This window comes from Equus caballus, chromosome 1, assembly GCF_041296265.1.
Source record: "Equus caballus isolate H_3958 breed thoroughbred chromosome 1, TB-T2T, whole genome shotgun sequence".
Lineage (NCBI taxonomy): Eukaryota > Metazoa > Chordata > Mammalia > Perissodactyla > Equidae > Equus > Equus caballus.
In genome coordinates this window covers 29060283-29087352 of record NC_091684.1, presented here as the reverse complement: position 1 = coordinate 29087352, position 27070 = coordinate 29060283, and the positions used below count along the sequence as shown (strand labels likewise).

The window sequence follows — 27070 nt, the reverse complement described above, 5'->3', positions numbered from 1 at the left end:
TAACCATGGCCAAAAACTAGTCTGCTTTGACCTTTTGCCTTCAAGATCCAGTCCCTAACTTGGAACAGCTGTAAAAAGGAGGAATCCTTGCTTGTAGGTGAGGCATGAAGAGCAGGAGAAAAGGTAGGAGGCAGAAACAGGACACCAGGTTTACACAGTACACCACTACACACATTCACTTCAAGTTTTATTTTGCCTCTTGCATGGTCTTCAGACAGCTTTACAGTTGTTTTCTACAGGAGCTGAACTGTGATCTAAACAATCAATGAAATGTAATTCCAACCTTAATAAATATTCATAACCAGAAGGTAACATAGCACTTTAAGATCCTAGAGTGATGAAGGTATAGCCTGGACAGCATAGTATCTGTGACCAGAGGACCAGCTAAAGTGATTACTAAAAGCCAAGATAAAGTCACAAGCAAACTTGCTAAAAATCCTGATTCCATAGGAGGTTGACCCTGAAATTTTCCAGATAAAATGCCAGAATTGTCCATTAGTGTACAAAACGTAAAGAGAAAATCAAATGACATTAAGCTGTTTTAAACACTATCTTGTACAAATCTTCCCTTCACCTCAGCCCTTGAAAACATACACTTGGTTCCAGCTTTCCAACATTCCATATATATCCTTCTATCAGTTAAAGGTTTTGCCTTTCTTCGGCCTCGGTTGAAAGTCATTATACCACTGGGTACAATGCTTCAAGACTCTCTCAAAGCCCACACTGATGGAACTATGAGGGAAAATGTTTCAAGTTTCCTTCTCCTTGCTCCTCCCCCCTCAGCTCAAAGTTAAACAGCTGATACAAATTGCAGGGAAGCAAGATAAAAAATACTGTTATGAATCTATGGAGAAGTCAGCCAGCCATGATGAACAAATGAATCCTGCAGATTACCTGCTAGCCTCATGCTCAGAACCCTTAAAAACACCAAATCTAAATTAAAATACATGAAGCTTTCAGAATCTATGGTTAAAGGAAAAAGGGTAACCGTAAGTCATTGGTTAAAGTGTGCTCATTCTTTCTTTTAAAAATTAGATACAAACATGCAAGAATTAAATACTCTGATTTAATAAAACCAGTAGTAGCAGGTCTTGAAATTCAAGGACAACTGATCTGAGGGCAAACGGGACCAATCAATCCCTGAATGCTACTTGACATATGTCAAAACTAACATTTCACATGCTGACCTGCATTAAGGTTAATTTCCAGAAGTGACTGCACTTTGCAACAGATTGAGTCCTATGAAGTTAGGCTCTCGTACCCAAAGGGTCATGGCCTAGCCCTAGGTGGGAGGCACTTTAAAAATAATAAAACTTCTAAAAAAAAAAAAAGACCGGAGTAAAGAAAGTCCACCTCCCACTGATTTACATTATTCAAAGTGCCATCCTGAACCACACTTTCATTTTCAAAAGGAAAAAAATTATAAAAACAGTAAACACAAAGGATAGTCAGGTTACAGCTAGTTTATATACACAAAATTTACAAGTTTGTAATTTTTAGGCTTTTGACACAAACAACTGCACATTTGTCCCTACAAAGCACAATATGCCTGAACCAATGGTCACTACAGGAGACAATTGGCCATGGCTTTACAAAAAGCAGGAAAACTGCCCCAAACCGAAGTCATTTATTCAGCTTAAACTATGCCACAACCATTCCACTTGGAATCTCTACCCTGAAGCCTCTAAAACTCACTAAATCTTTCTCCTGTCGTGTCCCAAAAGAATGAGACATTTCATCCAATAAGCCAAGGAGGATGACAAACAATTTTGATTACTCTTAGGTGAGAAATGCAACCACACTGGATGCAGAAAACAGTGCTGACTACATTTATTGAAGACCCCCCCCATAAGCCCATGTAAGAGGTCTTGGCACCTAACACAAGACCCACTAAAGAGGCCCACATCTGTGTCCTAAAGGATGTGCAGCAATGCTATCTTCTTCCAGCCAGCGAGTAGTTTCAAAGTGTGACAGATGAGTTTTCCACAGTCGTCTTCGTTTCCAATCCCAATTGGCTGATCTGTTGCCACTCCAGAGGCCGAAGTGTATGAAGACCCCACCACCCACCAGGTGAAGTTAAGAGACTTTCGGACAGTTCGTAGCCACCGACAAATGTCACAGGCTCCGACCAAGTATAACCACATCCTTTGGAAATCCTTCCATTTTCGCAATTTCAAAACAGCCTAACTTGCTGTAAAATTCCAGAATTCTTTTATCATCTGGTCTCACTTCACAGAAAGCCCCCCGGGAGCCTAGAAATAAAACAAATATTAAAAAATGTAAATGTCACTTAGTAGAATTATGGATATGAATTATGATTAATCTTTAATATATTTCAAATAGATCATAGGAGCTTGTGTATACTAGCCCCTAAATTTCTTACCACAATTGAAAAATTCATATTCCTATTCAATGAATATTAATATTCATCAACACTGAATATTGCAGTGGTACTATCTTAAGTGATAGATATGTTAACTAGCTTGAATATGGTGAGTATTACAGAATGTATTTCAAATCATCAAACTGTACACCTTTAAATATACACAATTCTTAATTGTCAAATATACCTCAATTAAAAAAGACTCAACAGTGAGTAAAACTCTTCCAAGAAAGAAAATCTTTTGCACAGGGCAGAGTGGATCACAGCCTATGTCACCAGCCAGTATAACCAGAATGTGTTGTATATTCTAAGACATATCTCATATACCTGCATGATTCAGTTCCAAGCACAACACTGAGAATTATGCTTTCTTCAAAGTTGTTTAAATTATCCCACAAAAGGGACACCAGTGACTCAAATGATATAAAGATGCAACAGTAAGTGCATTCTCATGATCGACAACCCTCTAATGAGGGCTCAACAAGCTGCCCATTTTTGTATTGCCCATGGGCTAAAAAGGTTTTTTTTTTACATTTTTAAAAGATTCTTTAAAAAAAGAATATGCAACAGAAACTGTATGTGACCCTTAAAGCCTAGAATACTTACTAGCTGGCTCTTCACAAAAAAAGTTTTTATACCATTAATGTCAAAGCAAAGTATTTTTGAAGAGTGAATTTAGATGATAAACTCAAAAAAGTCAGCGACTCTGAATTCCTAAATGAGATTTCTCCCCAAGGTTCATTTACCTTTCAACTATCATTTATGAGTCTCCTGGCAAGATAAATATAACCTCATGTATTCATTTCACATTTAACTGGGGCTCAAAATAAGCATTCATAGTGTAAAAGAGAAGCATTTTTCAATGATTAATATACATGTAATTCTTGCACCACTAATAATTCAGAAGCCAAACCATAAATGGTGGGCAAGGGAATGTAAATTCACTTTTCTTTTTATACTAAAATATAGTCCCGTCCCCAACCTAGCCCAAACACCAGCAGCTCCACAAATAGGTACTCACCATTAGCCTTCAGTGAAGACAGGAGGCAAGCCATCATGCTTTTGGCTACACTTGGGTCAGTTACTTTTTTGTGAATATCCATCTTTATCAGAGAAGGAAAGTTGGCAAGGAAAGTTTCTGGCAACACTTCCTGCTCTTCATGGAAACTCAACATTATTTTCTGTAAAAAATTAGAAAGACTCTCTTGACTGGTAGTAGCTACTCATTATATATCTATATCCCAACTAGACAACTCAGCAACAGGAAAAGGAAAGCAATATTTAATAACTTCAGTCATTATATAATTATCACATGCAAAATTAATTAGCTTATAAATTCTAGCTGAAGTGTTTTCACTTTTAAAAGCAGTTTCTTTAAATGTAATGGGGGATCCTGGATTGGATCCAGGAACAGAAAAAGGACATTAGTGGAAAAACTGGTGAGTGAAGTGTGGAATTTATAGTAATGATGGGTGAGGGACATACAGTATTCTCTCTGTAACTTCTGCAAATCTAAAATTGTTCAAAACAAAATGTTTTTAAGTTTGTACTGCTTGCACAAAAATGTGAATGTACCTCAAACTACTGAACTGCACACTTAAAAATGGGTAAAATGGTAAATTTTAGGTTAAATGTTTGTAAAGACACACTGGTAATTTTTTAAACAGTTATGTTCCTAGGCTGAAAACTGTAATTGTCACATATGGAACAGCAACACATCAACAGCTCAATCATCAGCATCTTGCAGTCAGTGTCAATGTAATTCCAAGTAAGTGAGGCCTTCCAAACTAGCCTTTTATTACCAGGTTATCTGGCTAGGGACAGAAGGTTAAAAAAAAAAAAAAAGTAATAAACTATAGACAGAATCTGAGTATACACTGGTGTGACAGAGAGGAGTAGAGAATTTCAGAAAAGGGGAAGAGGAGCAACATGGAAGAAAAAGACAATGTCACAAATAAGAGTCCAAATATATGTAGTCATGCATCACTTAAAAACGAGGATATAAATTCTGAGAAATGTGTCAGGTGATTTCGTCATTGTGCAAAAATGAAAGAGTGTACTTACACAAACCGAGAAGGCATAGCCTACTACACTCCCAGGCCATATGGTACTAATCTTATGGGATCACCATTGTATACATAGTCTGTTGTTGAACAAACATCATTATGAGGTGCATGACTGTATCTCAAAATATTTATTGAGCACAAAAATTATCCTCAAGGAGGAACTATTTTAAAAAATGCGTATGCTGACATAGAAACCAAAATAATCATAAACTGACCAATGTGGAGCACGACACTTTTTTTAGAGGAAAAATTCACTGAAGTTGGGATAGGACAGACATATAACAAGTGCTCCTATCAGAAAACTGACTCTCAGAGAGGCTCACCTCTATAATTTTTTAATTATAATGAGAAATGCATTACTGAGAAAGCAAGTTAGCCTCCTGACAACCAAGTAAATGAGAGATTTTAACTACCTAAAATTTCCCTGAGTACCCAAAGAAGAGACTACAACATCCTTAAGTCTGGTGCTTTGAAACAGGGAAGGAAAAAAAGCTTAATTGTCTATATTGTGTTTTTTGTTGTTTTTAAAGATTTTATTCTTCCTCTTTCTACCCCTAAGCCTCCCGGTACATAGTTGTGCATTTTTACGTGTGGGTCCTTCTACTTGTGGCATGTGGGATGCCGCCTCAGCACGGCTGGATGAGTGGCGCCATGTCTGCGCCCAGGATCTGAACCTGCAAAACCCTGAGCCACCGAAGTGGAGCGCACGAACCCAACCACTCGGCCACGGGGCCAGCCCCTATTGTGTTTTTACTTAATAAGTATTAAAACAACGCTTCCAAATCAAAAACTGTCCTAACAGAGGGAACACTGGAAAATGTCATGCTAAGAGTAAAGCCCAGGGACCGGCCCCATGGCCTAGTGGTTGAGTTCAGTGCACTCTGCTTCGGTGGCCCAGGTTCACTTCCTGGGCTCAGACCTACACCACTTGTTGGTGGCCAGGCTGTGGCAGGCGACCCACATACAAAAGAGAGTAAGGTTGGCAGAGACATTTGGCTCAGGGCGAATCTTCCTCAAGCAAAAAGAAGACTGACAACAGATGTTAGATCAGGGTGAATCTTCCTCAGCAAAAAAGAAAAGAAAGAAAGAAAGAAAGAAAAAGCCCTAATTTATGACCACTCAGGGACACCAAAACAAACAGAAAAGAATAAGCCCTAAGAATTTTTTTCTGTAAGAAATTTAGAAAGCAGAGATTTTAAGATGATCTGCTTAATTTTTCAATTAAGTACTTTATTTTAAAAATTTCCATAGTATAACTCTAAACTTGTGTATTACCTCAGCCTCAGAGAGTTCTTTGTCACCATTTGGCTTGGTATACTTCTCCTGCATGAAGGGAATCCAGGAAATTTTACATTTTTTAATGAAAGGGGTCACATCTACAGTGCCCAGGGCATAACCACATATGCCATCTTCATCTTCTAGGACAAAGCAGTAATCCAGGCTGAGGGAAAGCAGCCCTCCTACTAACCTGCTCAGAAGAAAAGAGGCTAGAGTGAGTTTATGTTACTGACACAAAACTCCAGATTTCAGTGAGGTAAGGACCAATGCACTTGAATCACAACCTATGGAAACTACATAGGTTGTAAGAAAAAACTAAAAATATACACACATATTAATACTCCAATTTTATTAAAACTAAAGCAGGATTTCTAAAAAACTGTATTTCCAGTCATCACCTCCCCTCAACCTGATAAACCTGGCTATGAAATGTCTACTCCCAAATCCAACAAATCCAAACACTTCATCACATACTTGTCTCCAATAAGGTCAGGCTGACTTTGAAAAGGTAAACCCACTCCATCGTCATACATTTCTCTGCAAATCTTGTACACGGAAGCCTGAAAATACAATCTAGTTAAGCAATACATCAAAAAAATGACAACAGAATTTAACAACATGACTCATAAGTCACAAGGGACTTCTAAGAGGAGGAGTAACAAAATGTCTGGCCTGTCATAAATATCACCTCTGCTTTGTTAAACAAAGATTTACTGAGTCATATTTGTAAAACCAGTACACAACAGTATGGTTATAGTAAACACTGAGAAGTACTTTCCAGGGGATAGTTTTAGGCACTAAGTAGTGGATTCAAAATCTAGCAAATTATGAGGTTAAGTCTCTATTTCCTATGTATTCAAAATGTTTTAAACATGCTATTGTCTTAAACAGTGTCGCTTTTTACTGTAGCTGATTGTCAACAGCCTGTAGACACTTCACAACCAAAAATTACAAAATACTAATATATTGGAGAAAATCAGTCAAGGACAACATATCACTTAGACACATAGACTAGTAATTCTAACTCTGAATATATTTCATCTGATTGTTTTTCTATTTCTTCATTTTTCACTCAGCATTTTTTTTATTATTGAGGTCGTAACAGTTTACAGCAATGTGAAGTTTCAGTTGTACATTATGATTTGTCGGTCACCATGTAAGAGCTCCCTTTCACCCCATGCCTGCTCCCTAAAGCCCCTCCCCCTGCTGACCACTGAACTGTTCTCTGTCCACGTTTGTTCATCTTCCACATGAGTGAAATCATATGGTGTTTGTCTTTCTCTATCTGGCTTGTTTTGCTTAACGTAATACCCTCAAGGGCCATCCATGTTGTTGCAAATGGGACGATTTTGTCTTTTTTTATGGCTGAGTACATTCCATTGTGTGTATACACACAACACCCCCCCCCGAGATTTTTTTAAGGGAGGAACCAAAGAACTTAGCACAAGATATTATGAGTCTAAATGCCTTATGATTTTCCTTAAATATATCTTCTTCTGTGTTCAGTATTTTAGTTAATTTCCTCCATCTAAGTTCGTATTTTAAGACAGAGAACTGATTTTTTTAACCAGGGAGGTCAAAGGAATGTAGTAAGTGTGCACCATAACTATACACCAAGTCGGTAGGTAGACAATTACCTCATCTTTAGGAAAATATGGTCTGATAGTATAAACTTTGGAGGTAGGAGTCAATGGGGGTGGTTGAAAAAAGAGATCATTTGCCCCATCAATTGGCAGCAAACGCTGTGGAAAGAAAAGAAAAGGAGATGGATTAGTGTTGGGAAGATATCCATTTCTTTAAATGGGTGTGCACTGCAGATTACCAACTTAACATTAACTGGCTACTGCAGGCAGACCTAAAGAAGAGGGGTGGACTATGCTTTACTAACATAAACACCTCTTTGCTGAGGGAGGGGAGTGCTTCTGAATAGAAATTACCCAAACTGAGTTACACAGATTTAGTGGCATATTAATGGGGATTTAAGTTTACAGTAAAAAAAAAATCTATTCGAATTATGACAAATCTACTTTTTTCTTAAACCAATCTTATATAGACCATCTCTCTACTAAAAGATGGCAGAACAGAATGTCAGGAGGAGAGGTTTGGTCTGAAGAGGGTTATCTGTCCAGGAGAAGCTTTATCCCCAAAGCAATGCGCTTCAGTTTGCTGTGCGCAGCAGAGCACCTGTTGGGGGGAGAAAAGTAGAGCACCTGAAAAGTCCATGAACAAATTCCAACATCAAAAAAAGCTTCATATTTTGTTCAAATGTTCACTAATGGACCGTTCTTTCAAGTTTTATTTATAAGTAATTAGGAAAATATCTAAAAGCCCTTTCACCATTCACTTGCATTATTATTGATCCTTTTTGCTCATGGAGTTTCCACTGGCAGACAAGCATGCGCGCATTGTGCATTGCGGGCGCAGATTAAAATGCTGTGCGACCTGCAAAGAAACAATGTGAAGTGTATACCTAGAGCCGCTGCGCTTCGCAGGCGCGGGGGGAATTGGCAGCATCTCCTTCAGAAATTACTGTGAAAGAGGAGGAAAATTTGATTTAAAATCCAGCTATGTTAACTAAATTGAATTTGGGACTAGAAAGCCTTCGGCAGACCAATCCTTCCAGCCATCTGATGCGCAACATAAGGATTCTCATAAAACAAAGAAAATGTCAATTCAGTTGTGAATTCATATTGATACCTGGAACTCTCCTGCTAGACCACCTCTAAAGGCCCAGGGTTCTTGGTCTCCAATTAAGAACTGTGCTGAAGAATGACTACGACACCCTGTTGAGATCAGATCCAAGCGGAGAACGTTACGAGAAAGGGGATTTCCTGGGGTCTCAAACGTCCAACAAACTAACAAACACTTTGTGGAAATAGCTCTCTAACAATAATAATCCAGGGTTTCAGGACAAGGCTGTGATAATAATATTTTTAAATTCATAATGGAATTTCAATACTAATGTTCCTTCCTCTGATTAATGAATAATCACTGTTAAAGAGTTCTAACCCTTTCTTTAATTACTGAAAGGAAAGTAAGTCTCAAGTTTTCTGGGTCAAGTTTATATATTCCCTAGATATAGCTATAAAAATCAAGCCAGCTGCTTGCTCTGTAGTGAAATTACAGTAAGTATAAAGTGAAATGAACGATAGAAAATGAGACATTTTATTATCACAGCCCATGAAGGAATTAAACCTCTCTGAAGTCACATTTTACATTTTGAGGAAGGGTACAGGAAAGGGAAAAAGTAGGGGGAAAGGGTTAATCTTGTCAGAAAACTAAGATCAGAAGAATAAATAGAAATTGTTCAACAAGCTGACAACAAAAACACAATGAGACCTACATTTTTTTTCTGACAAGGAAAATCCAAATTCAGACTTGGTTATTAATAATACCAGTCTGACAGATTTCTGAGAATTAAGGAGCGCAGATTGATGCTCCTAATTTGTCCAAAGCTAAGACATACTGTTCTTAAAAGTATGACAGTATTTGGCTCCTCTGGTGGACCATTATCATCTCAGCAGTGCAATGAACACATGAATGGAGTGGCATGCCTCAAGGTCCAGAAGTCAGCATTAAGGTCACCACTAACCAACTTCACAGGCAATAAAGGCAGTTAACAATAAGAGATAAAGGCAAATATTTGGAGGCCAAATCAAAATCACCTGTCTAGTCTTCTGACAAGATAAAGCAGCGCAATATAGTTCTTTTCCATTTGAAGACAGCATTCTACCTCCTGTTCAAGTTAACAGTCTCATCAGTACAAGATACAGTGTGCTAGTCAGACAGTCCCAAAGCAAACCAATTTTTTTTGTTGACAATTCAGGCCCATTAAGAGATTATATCCAGGTTTGTCATTTTTTAGGGGTAGGGGTACTTTTAGAAAACATATATAATGTAATATTTGTAAAATAAATATGCAGTAGGGTCACAATTTAGGCTATGAAGAGAACCTGCCCCATTCCATAGCTCAGTGTAAATTTACACTGCAGAAAAAACTATACTTCTCAAACTTTAAGATCAGCCAATTTCCCCTACCCCCTACTTTGAGACTACAACATAACTAGCACTTCCAACTATACAATAAAAAGCTGCATGTACGAAGAGCTGTGTAAATGAAAACATGGTTAATGCCTCAGTCGCTGCGCAAACGTGACTTCAGTTCATGCCTACTGCCCTCAAATCTACCTGAGCTACCCCACAGATAGAACCTTTCAATTTAAACTAATTAATCATGACGCGCTGTGAACATCTGCCGCTGTCCATCCAATAGTAGTAGACACTTGTGCTGAGGATTCTCCCATCTGTACACAATGGGGAAGAAGATAATAGAAGTCATTAGTAACCAAAAGTACTGCATAGCCACATTCTTTAAAGGACTGAATGCCAGCTGGACTGGAGAGAGGAGGAAAACAGAGTCCTAATCAGTAACTCCCTGAAATTACTATGGAACCATGAAAATATTCTCCTTGTTGTGAGCTTTGTGTAAAGCTATGTGTATGCTAAGATGATTACTTAAAACTTTTAAAATGCTCTGACCTTGAGATTGTATAACAGCTGTCTAACACAATTTGGGAAAACTACCTCCATAATTGCACAGTACAGAGGCACAGCTTGAGAGGAAAAAGGAACAATACTGTATATAATCAAGAATTTAACTTTTAATAATTCTTGAATTAAAAACTGGATATCAAATGTTTTAAGCGATACTTGATCAAGCTCAATAATCCAGATTTCTTTTTGGAAATTTAAGATTTAAATCTGTATAAAGGTTAATTATAATTCCCTGGCCAGGAGCCTGGAAGGCAAATGCTGTCATCCAACAACCAATGTAGAGGTTATTCCTGAGCCTAAGAGCAGACATTCATCACAGAGAAGAGGTATCTTGGAGCCTTTTAACAAGAGGAGGTTAAAACCTCTCTTCTACCTCTTGTGCTATATATACAGGAACTCAAAGTTCTACATTTTCAAATTAACAATCAGAGACTCTACTAAAACTGCTACTTAGTTGTATCACAGGAAAATGATTATTTTTTAGTATATGAGTCCAAAAATATATAGGCAGAAAGTGAGAAATCTCATTGCTACTACTCCTAAATCTAAGCTCACAGTGTTTTGCACATCTATTTCACAACCAAGACCATGTAACCCATCATAGTATTTGTGACTACTATGAAAACTATGACATGTCAGTTAGCCTTGCTGCCTGCTGTGTGCAAGTCAGTCCATTACATATTCCTTATAGCTGGATTGAAAACCTGAAAATAAAATGAGGTCCCTGGAGAAACTTGGCCATGCTGGTGCTTTTTACCCAGTCTGAGAATTTCCACAAAAAATCACTGTTTTCAAAGGAGACATACAGAAGTCCATTTAACGAAGCAGAGTTTTTAGGGGACTACAATTTCCATCCCCTGCTAAAACCAATTACTTGGTAGAGGAATAAAGAAAAAATCATGTGAAATAATACCAAGTAGCACCAGAATAGCCTACCGCTAAAGCTCGCATGCGCACAGGGCTGGGAGGATGGCTTCCTCTTGCCAGGCCCCTTAGGTCATTTCGGCAATTATTCTGTTAAACACAGTATTAATGTTATCGAAACACAGCAAGCAGCAGAGAGCTTACAGAGTCACAATTCATAGTGTCTCATCTCCAAATCAGACAAAAGTGGTATACAGGGTTCCATCCAGGAAGCATTCAGTCAGAGCAAGTTAAAGTCAGTACTTTCTAACACATTTTCAAGATATTTATGCTGAATTAGCCCAAGGGAGAAAAATCAATAAGCTCGATGTATTTACTGAGACTTGCATTTCAACTCTGCAACAATGGCTACCCGTCTGAAAGAAATCTAGGCAAAGAATTTAAACAGAGTTGGAAATTCACCAATTCCCTAAATGTTTTTCTCCCTGTGGGATAATCTGTCTTTTGTTTTAAGTGACAATACATCTGAGGAGAAGAGATTATTCCTGGTGCACCTACCTAACCACTGTACAAAAGACTTCACCATAGACATTATACTCTTGATATCCCAAACATAGGAGTACATGTCATAAAGGATTGTCCTGTTGGCACAATTGGAGAGCCGAGTGAACATTCCCATCACTAGTCCGCACATCTCTTCAAACTTGGCTGCTCGTGATCGCCATTCTTCAATCTATTGAACATCAATAAAAAGACTCAAAAAATTGCAAGCTTAACAAAATAATCTAAAACACAGTTGTAGACTAAGCTGTTTATGTTGTCAAGTACCTGCAATTTATCCTAAACATTAAAGAATCACCACGCTCAAACTCTGTAAACTAGCAATGAAAGTCTGTCTCCCCAAACTGACAAACGTTCCTTAAAAAATCAACTTTCTCTTTCTTTCATTCCTAACTATACAGTCAAACTGTGGAACTGTATGTACCAGATTCAGAGAAGTCCACATCCACTTTACAGAACACATTCTAAGATATGATCTATTTTCTGCCAGTTACCAGTGAACTCATTTAAGACCTCCTCCATATCATCAGCAAGGGGACCCATCCAGGCTACAGAAGTGGGTAAATCAAGCATACTCACTTTTTCCGAGTCTTTTCCTTTGCAATTGACGCTGACAACACTGCTATTTGCTCGAAGCCACTGGAACTCCCGTAACATCTGTGCTCCTTTGGGTCCATGCTCATAAGGAAGGTAGAATAGGTCAGCAAGTAACTGCAAATCCTCCAGAGTCACTGGTTCTGCAGTGTACAAAGGCTTTTCATTCGGACCTGGCACAAACTGCTCCTTGTTTGTCTGTTCATCAGTCTGCATCGGGGCAATATCACTAATACAATCTTCCTGCATAGACATCTCTGGGGATTTTGATTCAGCTATGCTCTCTTTATCAGTATCCATTGGTTTCAGTTCTTCTGCCATTTTAGCTTCAACAATTTCAGTTAGTATTTGATTGTCATTCTTGTGGTCTGTTTCTTCTTGTTTTTCTACTACCATGTCCATGGGTTCCTCATCTGGCTGTTTCTTTTCTTCTTCCTTTGTCAGAGCTGTAGGGTCACCACTCAAGGCTGCACCCTGGCTCATAATGGGCTCCTGGTAAACTGTTGTAACTACAGTTGTAGCATTTAAAGAGGGTGCTGCAACTAAGGGTGTTCCATCAACTACACTTGCTTTAGCTCCACTGTGTGCGACCTGCCTACCTACAAAAACAAATTGCCACAAAGGTAATCAGAATTAGAAATAGAACACATTCCAGAAATGTTTTCTTCTTCTTATATCTCTAAGCAGAACCTCAATTTGAGATTCCAAATAATTTGAGCCCTGAGGAAAAATGCACTTTCTCTAAACCACTGGGGAGACGGGGAAGGAACAGAGAAGAAACAAATGATGAACATCCCTAAACATGCCAACACCTATTATTATATTCTCTTTTGAAGATCTACATTTAAAAATACTTAAATAATTATTTCAAAAAAGATATTTTTTTTAAAAATTAGCATTCCATCAAAAGAAAAGCTATTTAAAGACCTAAAGTAAGATTTTAAAAACCCTATTCTCTAGGTCCCTACGTTTCATTTTGCTTGGTGGACCTGAGGTAAAGCACATCACAAATGTTCTTTATGACTCAACCATGTGATCCAACCCCCTGAGAAAGAAAGGCCAAACTCACTGCTGTACTGATGAGGCACGCCAAATTCCTGCAACCATTCTGTTAAAGCTAACTTTAGAGCCATCTGTGGACTATAGAGTACATCAGTTTCAATATCTTCATCACTGCCTTCATTTTCTAACTTTATCTGGATAGATACAGTACTGTCTTCACTGTCAGCTGCAAAAGAGAAACAGCACAAAAACAGTTTCGATTACAAAAGCCTCCTGACAAGTGAGAGGAACAAGTGCAAAACTCTAGTTGTTACAGTACAACCAGAGAAGCAGAGAACTGGAACAAGAACAAACCTTAAACATAAAAATGGAAACATGACCAAGACCCTTAACTGCATCACTTCACCTAGAATAGTCATCTAAATGTCATGCTAAATGTAAAATCCCAAGTGAAATAAAAACCACTAATTTCACAATCACTGGAAAAGTTATTCATAAATGTCCACTGAGTAGCAATTATTGGGAATGCAAGGTTAAAGGCACTATGCTTTCCATAAAGAAAACATTCCGGGTGCCAGCCTGGCAGCTTAGTGGTTAAGTTCATATGCTCCTCTTCAGCAGTCCAGGGTTTACAGGTTCGGATCCTGAGCATGGACCTACACACCACTCATCAAGCCATGCTGTGGTGGCATCCTACATACAAAATAGAGAAAGACTGGCACAGATGTTAGCTCAGGGCCAAACTTCCTCACCAAAAACAAAGAAAAAAGAAAACAAAACATTCCCAGGCCTGGCCCCATGGCTAAGTGGTTAAAGTTCTACATGCTCTGAGTTGGCGGTCCAGGTTCGTGGGACCAGATACCACACGTGGACCTACTCCACTCACCAGCCATGCTGTGGCAGTGTCCCACATACAAAAAAATGGACACATGTTAGCTCAAGGCTAATCTTCCTCAAGCAAAAAAAGAGGAGAATTGGCAATGGATGTCAGCACAGGGTGAATCTTCTTCAGCAAAAAACCCACAAAAAACAAGAAACATTTCCTACCGTTCAGGGACTTATAACTTAATGGGCCTAATTATGAAAATCTAATGGACAAATTAATAAACACCTTGAGGGGAGGAAGGGAAAAATCAACAGAAATCCCGCATAAGAGCACAGGTAATAAGCACATAATGAAGTTCTAAACCAGGATACTGGTAGACAAAATCAAGCCTGAAGTCTCTTTTTTCTTCTGAGGAAGATTAGCCCTGAGCTAACAACATCTGCCACCAATCCTGCTCTTTTTTGCTGAGGAAGACTGGCCCTGAGCTAACATCCATGCCCATCTTCCTCCACTTTATATGTGGGGTGCCTACCACAGCATTGCTCGCCAAGTGGTACGTGCAAACGTAACTGCTGCGCCACTGGGCCAGCCCAAGCCTGAATTCTTGAGCTTGGTATTCAAAACCCTCTATTACTTAGTTTCCCTTCTTATTTCCCTGCACACAGCCCAGTTTGGCTAATGTCTACTCCTCTTTAATGTGCCTCATGCTCTGCCTTAAAAGAGGCAGAAGCTAAGTACTATGTATACAGAGGGGACTCAAGATTATATCCCTAATTTTGTGTTTTTTATTGGGGAGAGGTGGGTGACAATGACTGAGCCTTAAAGGGAGGCAATAACTCAATAAACAGAATTTCAAGTAGGGATACAGAATTGAAACAGAAGACAATTATACAACTATATATCACCAAGCGTAATAATGTGACATTTCAATTCTCCTAAATGGGCCAAAATTCAGATTAACTTCAAATTTTCAGTGTCCAGTGTTTTTACCTCCAGCCCACCAACTCTTTAATGCCCAGCAAACTTTACTCATACTTTGACCCAGTTTAGGTATCCCCTCCTCTATCATTTCTTACCACTTTTGCTTAGCAAAAGTAATCACTCCTCCTCTGTGTTCCTGCAGCACTTTACATAATTATCTCAGCACTTATCATTACTATAGTATAGCTGCCTGTATGCTTTATCTAACACCAGACTATGTTTATCCAGTAGGGTCTACATTATTCTTTGCATCCTTAGCACCCAGGAAGATGCACTTGCCACACAGTAGGTGTTTAAATGTTAATAAATAAACAACTAGCTAGCATTCTCTTATTTAGAACTAAATTAGTACTTTTTTTTTTTTTTTTGAGGAAGATTAGCCCTGAGCTAACTACTGCCAGTCCTCCTCTTTTTTGCTGAAGAAGCCTGGCCCTGAGCTAATATCCATGCCCATCTTCCTCTACTTTATATGTGAGACGCCTACCACAGAATGGCATGCCAAGCAGTGCCATGTCCACACCCGGGATCCGAACTGACGAACTCCAGGCCGCCAAAGCGGAACATGTGTACTTAACCACTGCGCCACCGGGCTGGCCCCTAAATTAATACTTTTTCATAAATAAAAAATCAGTAAGCCAATGTCTAAAATGAGAAAATGTTCCATAAATGTAAGCTGAATCTAAATGATACATGAAGTGACTCATATAAGAATATTTAATCAACCAAAATATCTCATTTAATAAAATCACCTGAAAACATAAACTGAATCAAAACAATTCTAGGGATAATGGGAACACTAAAAGACTACCTTGTCTAGTACTTAGACTTCAAAGGCTAAGACACATTTTAAAAACAAACAACTGAGGCCAAGAGGTTATTATTGTCCAAAATCACTCAGCCCTTCTTCTATCATACACATATCTCATTCATAGGCCTAAACAACACACCTTAAAAAAACCTCTTAAATTGTAACGACAAAGAAATGTGCAGTTGCCAATGCTCTAGTTAACCCCAGCTCCCCTCCCAAGGTTGCTGGTTAAGTAGTCTACTTACTCATCACTACATCTTTTCTCACTCCATTCATGTTTGATTTGTACCAAGTGGCAAGGGTGTGGATAGCAACATAGTTGGCTTCAAATTCACAATTTGGATTAGTCAAGACTCCTTTTAACCGTGGGATGAGTTCTGTGGATCTTCCTTTGTATGGGCCCAAAAATAGTCTCTTCTGATCATAATCATTAGCATGAATATTATCCCAGATTACTGGAGCTCTCTTAATAATCTTAGAAACCTCTTCAATGGACTCTACTGGAATTTCTTTAGAAACAACTTTGGGACCTAGAAATAATAACCACCATTTGTTAAAAGACCCTCACATCATTCTTCAAAATATACTGCATATAATTTTTTATTGTATTTTCCTTGTTATAGGCATACTTTCTAACAATTTTTTTTTAAATAACACAGCAACATGTCTTTTTACTCAGTTTTTACTGCCCTCCCCCCCCCCCCCCCGCCATATTCCCTTAGATCAGATTTCTAGAAACAGACTTAGTAGTCAAAAGGTATGAATATTTACGGTTTGGGCAAGCTTCCTCAAACTGACATGTTAATAAGAAACAAGTTTTCATGCAAACAATTTCTTTTTCCATTATAATATAAAGTATATCCTCAATAAGACAAATCCCAATAAACCTCAACTCTGGAAAGGGTTCTGCCCTTAATTCTTAGAATAAAAGTTAAGACAGCTTGTTGATTACTAGCTGTCAATCTAGCATGACAGCTTTCATTTTATAAAACAGAACAGTCTTGTAAGGGCTAGGATCAATACCCTTCAGACCAGTTTTGTCCAGATTTATTATTTAGCAGTAACTAATATTCAGATTCACTGCAAAATCCCCAAAGATGTTTTTTATACTAAGTGAAGATTGTATACTTTGTGAAGTAAAAAAAAAAAGAGAATTTTAACAACAAAGTTTTCTGGTTAAGGCTCAATTTTTAAAAAGTATCCAATTAACTGGAACAACCAATTTCTCTAGGTCCTAGTTAATTAAAGTTTTACCATATAAATCTTAAAGACTTACCTGTCCAAAGCACCTCAATTCCAGGTAGAAGCTTTTCACCCACAGTCCTTAAATAAGGTGATTGAGACACATTTGGATAACAGAAAGTGCCACAATATTCTGAATGTAGAGGGGAAAATTAAGTACAATAATCAGAAGTAAAATGGTTATCAATTTTTGAACGGGGAAAAAAATGTCTACCAATTCTAAATTCTTTTCATCCAAAAAGGCCTCCATGGCATGCCCCAAAGGAAGTAAACTCAAGTGGATAGTTCATTCAAGAATCAATTCATTAAAAAAATCAATTCATACAATCTGATAGTTCTTCCTCCAATAGTAGTACGTATCAATCCTTATGATCGTACAGTCATTAGAAATACAAGTTTACTAAAGAAATAACTGGAATTTTTAGCATAATTCTACATAATTCTGAATTGCCTACATTTACCAGAATGTAGAATGAGTTAACATCGTAACATAAAGAAGGCAACAGTATGCCCGTGGCTATTAGTATTCAACTGCAACTAAATTATAATTTACAGTGAATTAATTCCCAGCATAATCTTATTAAACATTATTTGAGCACTCATGTAGTATCAGACCACTGAGACAAGGTTCATGACTCACAATACTCTAAGACAGACGTACACACAAAGTTAAATAAATTCAGTCTAAAATTTCTTACAACTATAGCTTATTTATGTTTTCCTGAACAAGAAGTCTGAGGAAAATTTCTTAAAGGTGAATTTTGAGAGGTAACTAAAAGAGACTAAGACATTTTCACTGAAAGAAACCAGGAAGGGAAGAGGAAAAAAGGAAATGAGGGAGTGGGAATTAAGCTGTCTATGCTGACTGCTGGAATTAAGAGCCCAGATGGGAGTGAGAGGAGTGAAAAGAATACAGATATGCAGGGGCAGAAAAAAGGAACAAGCAGGATGAAATGAGCAGGGACTAAGTTAAAAGCAGTGTAAATTTGCTTTTTTCTAGTTTTCATTTTGATTATACTATCCCTCTTTTCATCTTAAAAATGTAATGCTCATATACTTCCAGTCCCTAAAATTTCTCCAGTTTAAGATCTTGAGAAATGTCTTCTGGAAAAAGAATTCCTACCTTTATACAGCAAAGGGAAGGGGGGACAGCACAATAAAGCCCATACATGGTGAACTGAAAGTTATATACTTCAAGAAGACTGACTAAATATAAAGCCATTATATACAATACCTGTGGGACAGAAGAGGAAAGTTTCTGGCTCTCCTAGGTACTGATAAATTTCATTTGTGATGGAGACCTGGGCATGAGCAAAAGAACTGAATACCTCTTTGTCTGCTGCACACATATTATGGTCAATATCATCAAAAAGCAAGGCAAATGACCTGCACCCAAACTGAGAAACCTAGGAAAAGAAAAAAAACAAGAGAATTATCTTGAAAACAAGATCCTTTACCAGCTCATTTTAAGAGTAAAAAATACAGCATTCCAAATATTGAAGTATATACTTAACAGTGATACTCAAAAAGTCAAATATTTTCCTCAGTAGAATGTTCAAAGCCTAACCTATTGTTTTTACATCTAGAAAGTATGGGATCCATTTTTCATTTGGGTTTGAATGTAATACACCAATATGTTCCAGCAGTTTCCTCAATGTGGCCTATCCTACTTTCTCGGCTGTTGATTATAGAAGTCCAGTCAGAAAAATACAAAAACATGAATGATAAGTAAACTCAAGATATGAAAAACCCAGGCCTGTTCTAGTCCCAAAAGGCACGTTGATCCTAATTAATCCCTTTGCACATAAACCTAACTAGGCAATGAATCAGAAAGAACAACATAGTAGAACTTAACCAAACAGAAAAATAACCCATTAAAAGCTTATTCATGGAAATTTACCTACCTTAAAGTTTTTACCAGCCATTTTAATGCCACCAATAATATAAACCTTTGCCTAAAGAAACATTATGTATATAAAAATCAGCAAACTTACTTTACCAAAAAAGACGTACAGCATTTGTGTTAAGCAGAATTTAGACTCCAATCAGGTTCACCAATAGCTTACATGTTTACCTATTAGGTTTTTCTTCTCATCCTGGGAAACTAGCCAATCATTTCCAGACTGAATTATCTTTCTTGTCCATTTAACTGAGAGAATTGATGTCTAACAGGTAAAACCCTCTGTTTCTATAATCTCAGTCACAAATTCAGTCAAGCACCCAATAATATATAGTTTTTCAGAATGTGATTCTGATCCACTTATCACCTGGACTCTGAGATAAGTCCTCACCCCAGGTCAGTATAAGAATCTCTGGGGGGGCTGGCACCGTGGCGGAGTGGTTAAGTTCGCGCACTCCGCTGCAGGCGGCCCAGTGTTTCATTGGTTCGAATCCTGGGCATGGCACTGTTCGTCAAACCACGCTGAGGCAGCGTCCCACATACCACAACTAGAAGGACCCACAACGAAGAATATACAACTATGTACCAGGGGGCTTTGGGGAGAAAAAGGAAAAAAATAAAATCTTAAAGAAAAAAAAAAAAAAAAAGACGACTTTCTGGGAATGGAGCTTATTAGCATTAAGTATCATATCTAGGTATTCTTTTAAGGCAGTTCTTATGCAAACTGGTTTGAGAAGCACTAGTACCTCCACCTAGTATCCCTCTATCAAAAGCATTAAAGTAAAAAGTTTGTATAGAAACAAAGAAGTATGACTTTGGTTTCTTTTTAACATCATAAAAGCAACTCAGAAAACCTTTAGTTGCAAGGACTGATTCAGAAAAAAATAACAAAAAAGTAAGGAAATTACCTGGTCCAGTTTGCGTTTCAATGTAGATACTTCCTTGGGGTTAGAAAAGGTAATATCCAATCCAGGTGAGATAGCATAGATGAACTCTATCTCATACTCCCGTGCAGCAGAGATGAGAGTCATAAGTTGCTCTAAAGAACAGAGTCCATGTTTTTAGAAAGCAGCACAGAAAACTAAAAGAACCTTCACCATTCAACTGAAGGTAAGAGGTCATTTTCTCCATTACAATGAGTCGAGAAAGAAAAAGTCCCATAAATTTTACAAGTGTCATGTCCAATGTGACAATAGGCTGTACAAAATGGCACAAACCTGATGTGATTTAATGTCACCCTAAAATCAATAACACATTCTCTTCCTTTCATTATCATTTCTCAAAAATATTGAATTAATCATCAATTTTCTTACAGAACATAAACTATTTTTATTTCCTATAGTATTTGAGAGGTATGTTTTTGCTGTCTCTGAACAAGTGAAATTCCTAAATAAATCAATCTATGTATAACAACTTTATAATTTGAAAGAAAAGAAAAAGACATTCTTAAGAACCAGGGTTAAGTGATGGCCTTAACAATCCTGACCTCTCATCTTTCTAACTACAGGAAAAATATTCACTACAGATTTTAAGTTTTTAAAATGTGATAGACAATTTTCCTAAGTGAAATACTATTCCTACCACAGGATATATCTTTAAATAACTTTCAGTGGTATCTCAAGATAGTCATTTGACTATATTTTGATTATTGACCACATTAAATTTCATTACCAGAATCACCAGGAAATAATTAAGTTGAAGACATACTTAAATTATATAGAGTAGTAAACAATAACACTAAATGGAGATGGGCTAAGTTTTAATTGCTTCTTCACAGTATAAGAAAACTTTTTGCCTTCAGTGCCTTGGCTGGGCTCTGTAACAAAATATCTTGTTAGCTACATGTCTATACTATTTAATTCCAAGTATGAAAATGTTTCCCCATTCACTGAAGTCCCCAAAGAAAAGCACCTCATGTCTAATTTACAAAGAGGTTCTGTGATGTACTACCTTATTTACAAATTTTATGTAACTAACCCAACATAAGAACACAAGGATGGTCTGTGATGGCTTTTCACTTCAGTACGGGCCTGGACTAGTGAGGTCTTTTTTATTTTAAATAAAATCAAGTAATCAAGCGGTCATGACCAAGCCATACTTGACCCTGAAGCAAGAGGATCAGTTAATACCAATCCCATACTGATTTAAAATTTTGGAATTTTGTTCATGAATTTATTGCATTAATTTTGGCTTAAAAATTGCATAAAACATTACTTATCTTGATTATTGATTTTTTGGAGTCCCTTAAAATTTGCATCCAAGGCAGGTGCCTCACTTGCCCTGCCCTAGGCCTAGCCCTGCTTCAGCACCTTCGTCCAGTGGCCTACTGTTCAGACCACTGCGAAAGTCAGAAAGCACAATTTACGACCACAGAACAGTCAGACTAGCATAGCCATGAATCACACCATAACTATGCATTGTTAGCACTATTCTTTCAATCTGCACTAACTCAGTTACCAGATATAAGGAAACTATCTACAAAGTGAAAAATTAAATACTTAATAAAATTCTTGTACAATTACATTCAAAATAAAGCTGTTTTCTTCACATATTCTGAATTTATGAAAAAGAAAAAGATTACCAGCTTCCTCCACTGAATACATCTCTCGCCAAAACATCCTATGCTTGTAGTCATCTTTGGGGGCATACAAGTATGTATTTAATTCCCATTTCTGGAGCCTTAAGAGGAAAGAAAATTACAAATGTATAAGCAGGCAACATATATAGGCTGTAAATCTCAATTTCTTCTTTTTCTTGGAGCACCTCCATCTCTTAAAAAGCTAAATATATTCTGGGGCAGTAGCTTTTAACCTTTTTGTAATTAAATATTACAAGGAATGTCAACATGTTAAACAGTCTTAGGTAAAAACACAACAGCTCTGGGTAAGGCAGGTGAAGCCCAAAACCTATTCAACCTCCCCAGCAGAGCCTGAAAACCACTGGCCCAGGTGAAGAAGAGGTAAAAGGCCAAGGTAAAATAACTTCTGCAGCTGAGAACCATCAAACTGCACCTGGCCCATGCAGTGTTAGTGTTTCTTCCAACAGGAAATGTTAATGGTTTAAAGACTCTCCTTTCATATAATAAAAATTTACCTTCTAAAGAGTTCTTTTCTCTGTTCCATAACCCAAGGTCTTCCATAAAACCCTAGATTCAAAGTAAGAATGAAGTTATTTTCAAGTTTCAAAATGTGGTCAACTGTTTATTGAGAAAACCAGGTTACTAAACAATTCAATCCTCGTTTTGTAAAAAAAAAAAAAAAAAAGCACAATACACCAAAATCTGAAGGATATTTAGCAAAACATTAAGGTGTCTTTGGGTAGTGATATTATAAAGTGATTTTTATTCCCCTTTCGCTTAGGTAAATTTTCTGATTTTTCTACCATGAACACTTATTACTTATGTAACAGTTATTTAAAAACAGCTAAACATCATCTCTTTTCACTGCCAAAAAACACCAAATATATTTACATCTAACTTTTTATTATTTATTTATTTATTTGCTGAGGAAGATTCACCCTGAGCTAATGTCTGTGTTAACTTTCCTCTATTTTGCATGTGGGTCACCACCACAGCATAGCTGACGAGGGGTGTAGGTCAGCACCCAGGATCCAAACCCACGAACCTGGGCCGCCAATGTGAGCGCATCAGACTTAACCACTACACTACCAGGCTGGTCCCTTAAATCTGACTTTTTAAAAGATTATCTCAATCTTACAATGGGAGAAGCAGAAACAAAGTAATCCAAAACTTCTAATAACAACAATTACTACCTAGGAGGGGAGTCAAACTGCTTTGGGGGGGGCGGGGAATAAACAAGTAAGGCAGGGAAAAAATCAGGAACAGAGTAAAAAAGAATCTGATTGACTTAATTTTATGATGACTTTTTTTTTAAGTTCCTGATATAATAAAAGAGACTAAAAAAAAAAATGGCTTAAACACATTCACAACAAATTCAACAGTGGAACTGGCCAAACAGGAAACTCTCAAGTAATCTCAATTCCAGAGCAAAGATTTCAACAAGTCAAAATTCAGAAGGTGACTTGCTCCAGAGTGTTCTAGATGGGGGCAAAGCACTAGTAAGGCACATTGCAGGAAACAAACCTGCAGACTGCTTATTTAAGTAGTGGTATAAGCACCAAACGGGTATTTGGAGCGCCCTCATGTGCTAATCACAGCTTGCCTAACCTTCATTCTCCACCTGTCTCAGTCTAATCATCTGCGGGAGATAAGGACGATCTCTTAGAAGTACCATGAAGATGGTTAAAATTACATTTTGAATACAAAATGCTCTACACACACAAACACAAAGTCTACCCACGGGACTAATCTAAAACTGAAATTTCTGAAATGTATTAAGTTCCAATTTCTATATAGTATGGTTTACTCTGCACCACAATGACAGACCAAAGAAAAATTCATTACATACCAATGCATGAAGCTGTAGCACTTTCAATCGTGACCATTCAATGTTACCCTCTCCTGGGCAATTTAAAATATTAAGTAAATTTTATACCAGTCTTTATGGCTTTCTCAGAACACAGCATTATCATTTTCCTCTTAAAGGAGTAGGTATTAAACTTCCCTTTAGAGCTGCTTCAATACAAAAAAGAAACATTTTTCAAGTGTCTAATTTCAACACTTTAATCTTCAGTAACCCTAACTTTGCTCTTTGAGGGTCAGGTTCATGGTTTCGGGTAAGTGGCACCACAAAGAGGAAGCAGTGCTGTTACACGTGAGTTAAAACCAACAAAGGTTTTTGAGGGAAAGAAAACAAATAAAAAGGAATCCCAGTAATATCTACTGTATTTCCTGCCCTCCACTTTAGGAATGGTGCCAACTTAGAAATTAAAAAAAAAAAAATCTGGTGCTCAGTCACCAAGAAAATATATAAGGGAACGGCAAGGAGGAAGAACAACGGCTAAGAGACAACTTAATTCTCTAAGAGTAGTTCCCTTTTGATGCTATTCTGAAAAACAAACCAACTTATTTAAACCACAACCAGTTTTTCTCCACAATTACGAAGGTGTAACGGACAGGCAAGTTTCCTTAGACTCACTCTAGCCTAGCTCTAAAATTTCTATATCCCAAACACTTTTTCCCCACCCTCCACCCCAGGATCTTTGATGACAAAATACAGACTCTTTTTCTAACATCTCCCTGCACTCAAACCAATCCAATAAATATATCAACAGATAAGTTACACAAAACAATTATGTTTTTATAAAAATTGACTCCAAATACCTAAGTAGTTTTCCACTCTATCTTCCAATTCTGAGAGACACTTAACTTTGCTGAACTGTTTCAATCCTTATTGTAGCTGCAAATTAGTCTGTTCTCCCCTACAATTAAACTTTATCTAAAATACCATAACCACCACCCATCTCTCAAATGAATACTCTATATATGCTGACAAGACTGGAAAAGCTGAAGCTCTCATCCAAGAGGGCAACCCTTCTTTCCTTTTCCATACTTTTTTGGTCTTTTATAAAGACTAATTTTTATGCAGTATTACGCCTATGCATACCATTACATATAGAAAGACAGAATCAATAAAGTAGACAGCCAGGAAACCCTCGGGTCGGGCAAAATATTCAGAAAGTTCAAATATATGCTGTACTCGAGGAAAGAGCAATAATGTAACTGAGTCATGCTTCCATAGAATGCACGGCCGAATACTTGTCCATTATATTCATAAATTGTGATACAATCTTCTGGTCATTTTCCCCAACCACGAAAAAAGTTTATCATCCCTTTTAAATGGAAATAGGAAGGGAGAAGGTGAAAAGGGCATTTTTAAACCTGTTCTGCAGTCACTAAATTAAAATTCCGTATCGCAGATACTGTTAAAGCCAAAGCTTCATTCCTCAGAGGTAAAGCACAGTAATTGGCAAAGGGCAATTTGCTAGGCTGCAAATGAATCTTCAAATGGTGAGGGGTGGGGACTGGCCACCAAAAAAACTAAGCTAAGAAAAATCTGTGAAACTATAGACTAACTGTGCTTCTCTTTACTCCGGGACTACAACAAGCCAACAATCACATCTGTGTGGGTTGATTTTTTCCAACGGGTGGAAACAGCAGCACTACACACGTTTTTCCATTTGAACACAGACCACCCTAGGGAATAAGATCCCAAGGTACACAGATACACAACCCAGAGCCTAACACTGGGATCCTTACCAACGCCTCCGCAGGAGCATGCCTGGCTCAAAGCCCAAAGCGGGTGGGGTCAGACTTGTTAATAGCCAGAAAGGAATTCGACACCGTTCAAGAACCAGAGGGGAGACTTGCCCACCGTTCCACCTCTCCTCCCATTTTAGCAAGGTCAAATTTCAGACCCAAGGGAGTGCCACACTCTTTTAGAGTCCCCTAAAGCACCGCCGCCACCTCTCCGCACACCCCGCCCCCCACCCCGAGACGAGAATGTGTTAGTATTGGGGCGAGAGGAAGGACACTTCCTCAGCCCGCGCAAGAGAGCTCACCTTCCACCACGCCACACAGGAACCTCCGAGCCCCTCCTGCTGCCCCGGCCACCGCTGCTCCCCCGGCCCCGGTTGCGTTGTCTTCTCCAGGGGCCGGAGCTGCCGGAGGCTCCAAAGATGCCCCCGCGGAGGCGGCAGGGTTGGAGTTGAGCTCGCTCTCCCTCTCCTCCAGCGCCGCCTGGCTCTCCTTCTGCACCATCCTCCTGCCCCCGGCTACCGCCACCTCTGCGGGTCCTCCTCGGCCTCCGTCCGTCGGGCTGCCGGCCCGGAGCCCTGGAGAGGACCTTGGCTCCAAGCGCGCGCCCCTCTTGCTCCTTCCCCTCCCTCTCTGCCCTTCCCCCACCCTCTCCGCAGGGACCCAAATGCCCGGATGAGAAGGGCGGCGGCACTGGAGCGAGCCCTTTGTCAGCCTCTGCCTTAGCCTAAAGCTGGGGAGCTGGAAGCCTAAGCGGAGAGCGAGGGCTCTCAGTACCCGGAGGCAGATGGCCAAGGCCTCTTCTCTGGTTCTCCGTTAGACTCTGTTGCCCTCCCAAGAATCAGTTGTCTCGCTGTTTCCTGCCGAAGCCCCTAGCTCTCTTCTATCGCTGCCTCTACCGCCCGCTTCCTGTTTATCCGCACTGCGCCTGCGCCGGAGACCGGCTCAGACCGGTCCCCTCAGCCCGGCTCCCCCTCCTTCTTCTGGGCTAGCCTATTGAGCTTCATTCGGTAGGGGGAATTAGAACCGAGGAGCCGCGAAAAGCGGAAGGTAATGAAGGCAATGGAATGTACCATTTATGCTCGCCACCCTCCTGAACAAGCCAAATGCCCTGGAACGGACCATTACTCCACCCGAAGAAGGGGAGTATGGGAGGAGGCGGCAGCCGACTGGGGCTATAGGGCTAAGGAGGGGGAGGGTGAAAAAGAGAGGCGTTTTCTCTCTCAAAGCGCAGGCGCGGAAACGAAGCCCCTAGTTCTTAAAGAGATAGAAAGAACCTGACCTACTTTCTATTGAGGTTCTTCTAATAGGTTGGCTGATCCAGGCTTGGTTCTGTGAAGGAGGCTGCTTCCCCCAAGGAGCTCCATTCCAAGGAGCTCAGCTCACCCCTCTGCCTTGAATCATTTTCGCCTACCCCCAGCTTGGCGCTAACCCCTTTTAAAAATTAAGTCATTCGTTCATTTCTTCATTCAGCAGACACCTATTGAGCTTACCTTGTATTGGGCTCTTGGGTCACTATGAGCTCACAGTATGGTGGTGGAGACAAGCGAGTACACACACAGTCCCTACACGGTATACCTAAGTGTTGCAGGAGCTCAGGGAAGAGGCTTACTTAATCCTCCTTTGGGGAGAGTCGTGGCTTCACTTTTGAGCTGGATCATAAAGGATGAGTAGGAGTTAGCAAGACTGAGTAGCGGGGAAGAGAGGACAGCTAGCCAAGCAACTGGACCAGAACACAAATGTAGGGAGGGGTGAAAAAGCCTGGCTTGTTGGGAAGGGGGAGTGTGAAGTGTGTATAAGGGAGAAGTGAGATCCCTCTGGCTCAGCATAAACATC

At 38.9% G+C, this 27070-nt stretch overlaps 1 protein-coding gene across 2 annotated transcripts; it reads right to left on the bottom strand.

The window, feature by feature from the left end:
• Positions 1–174: 174 nt before the first annotated feature.
• On the bottom strand, positions 175–26735 carry OGA (O-GlcNAcase). 2 transcript variants are annotated; one of them, XM_001499535.6, is made up of 16 exons: positions 25540–26735; positions 22153–22204; positions 21641–21738; positions 19968–20098; positions 18394–18565; positions 17194–17292; positions 16163–16447; positions 13370–13528; positions 12286–12899; positions 11704–11878; positions 8425–8510; positions 7365–7469; positions 6202–6287; positions 5725–5917; positions 3405–3564; positions 175–2252 (listed from the first exon to the last, which is right to left on the bottom strand). In XM_001499535.6, exons 1-16 carry the CDS (start codon positions 25736–25738, stop codon positions 2116–2118), a joined length of 2751 nt encoding a protein of 916 aa, XP_001499585.1. In that variant the 5' UTR covers positions 25739–26735; the 3' UTR covers positions 175–2115. The 2 variants fall into 2 exon arrangements, with proteins under 2 accessions (XP_001499585.1, XP_023496287.1); XM_023640519.2 differs by lacking the exon at positions 25540–26735 and adding an exon at positions 23487–25238.
• Between the last annotated feature and the right edge of the window lie 335 nt (positions 26736–27070).

Bases quoted from the DNA above. Each gene is read 5' to 3' on its own strand.
- OGA (XM_001499535.6), bottom strand. From the start codon at position 25,738: ATGGTGCAGAAGGAGAGCCAGGCGGCGCTGGAGGAGAGGGAGAGCGAG. The intron at 17,293-18,393 runs GTATTGTATATA...CTCTACATTCAG, and splicing joins TTTCCTCTTCTGTCCCACAG to AATATTGTGGCACTTTCTGT. The intron at 5,918-6,201 runs GTATGTGATGAA...TCTTCTGAGCAG, and splicing joins CCTGACCTTATTGGAGACAA to GTTAGTAGGAGGGCTGCTTT.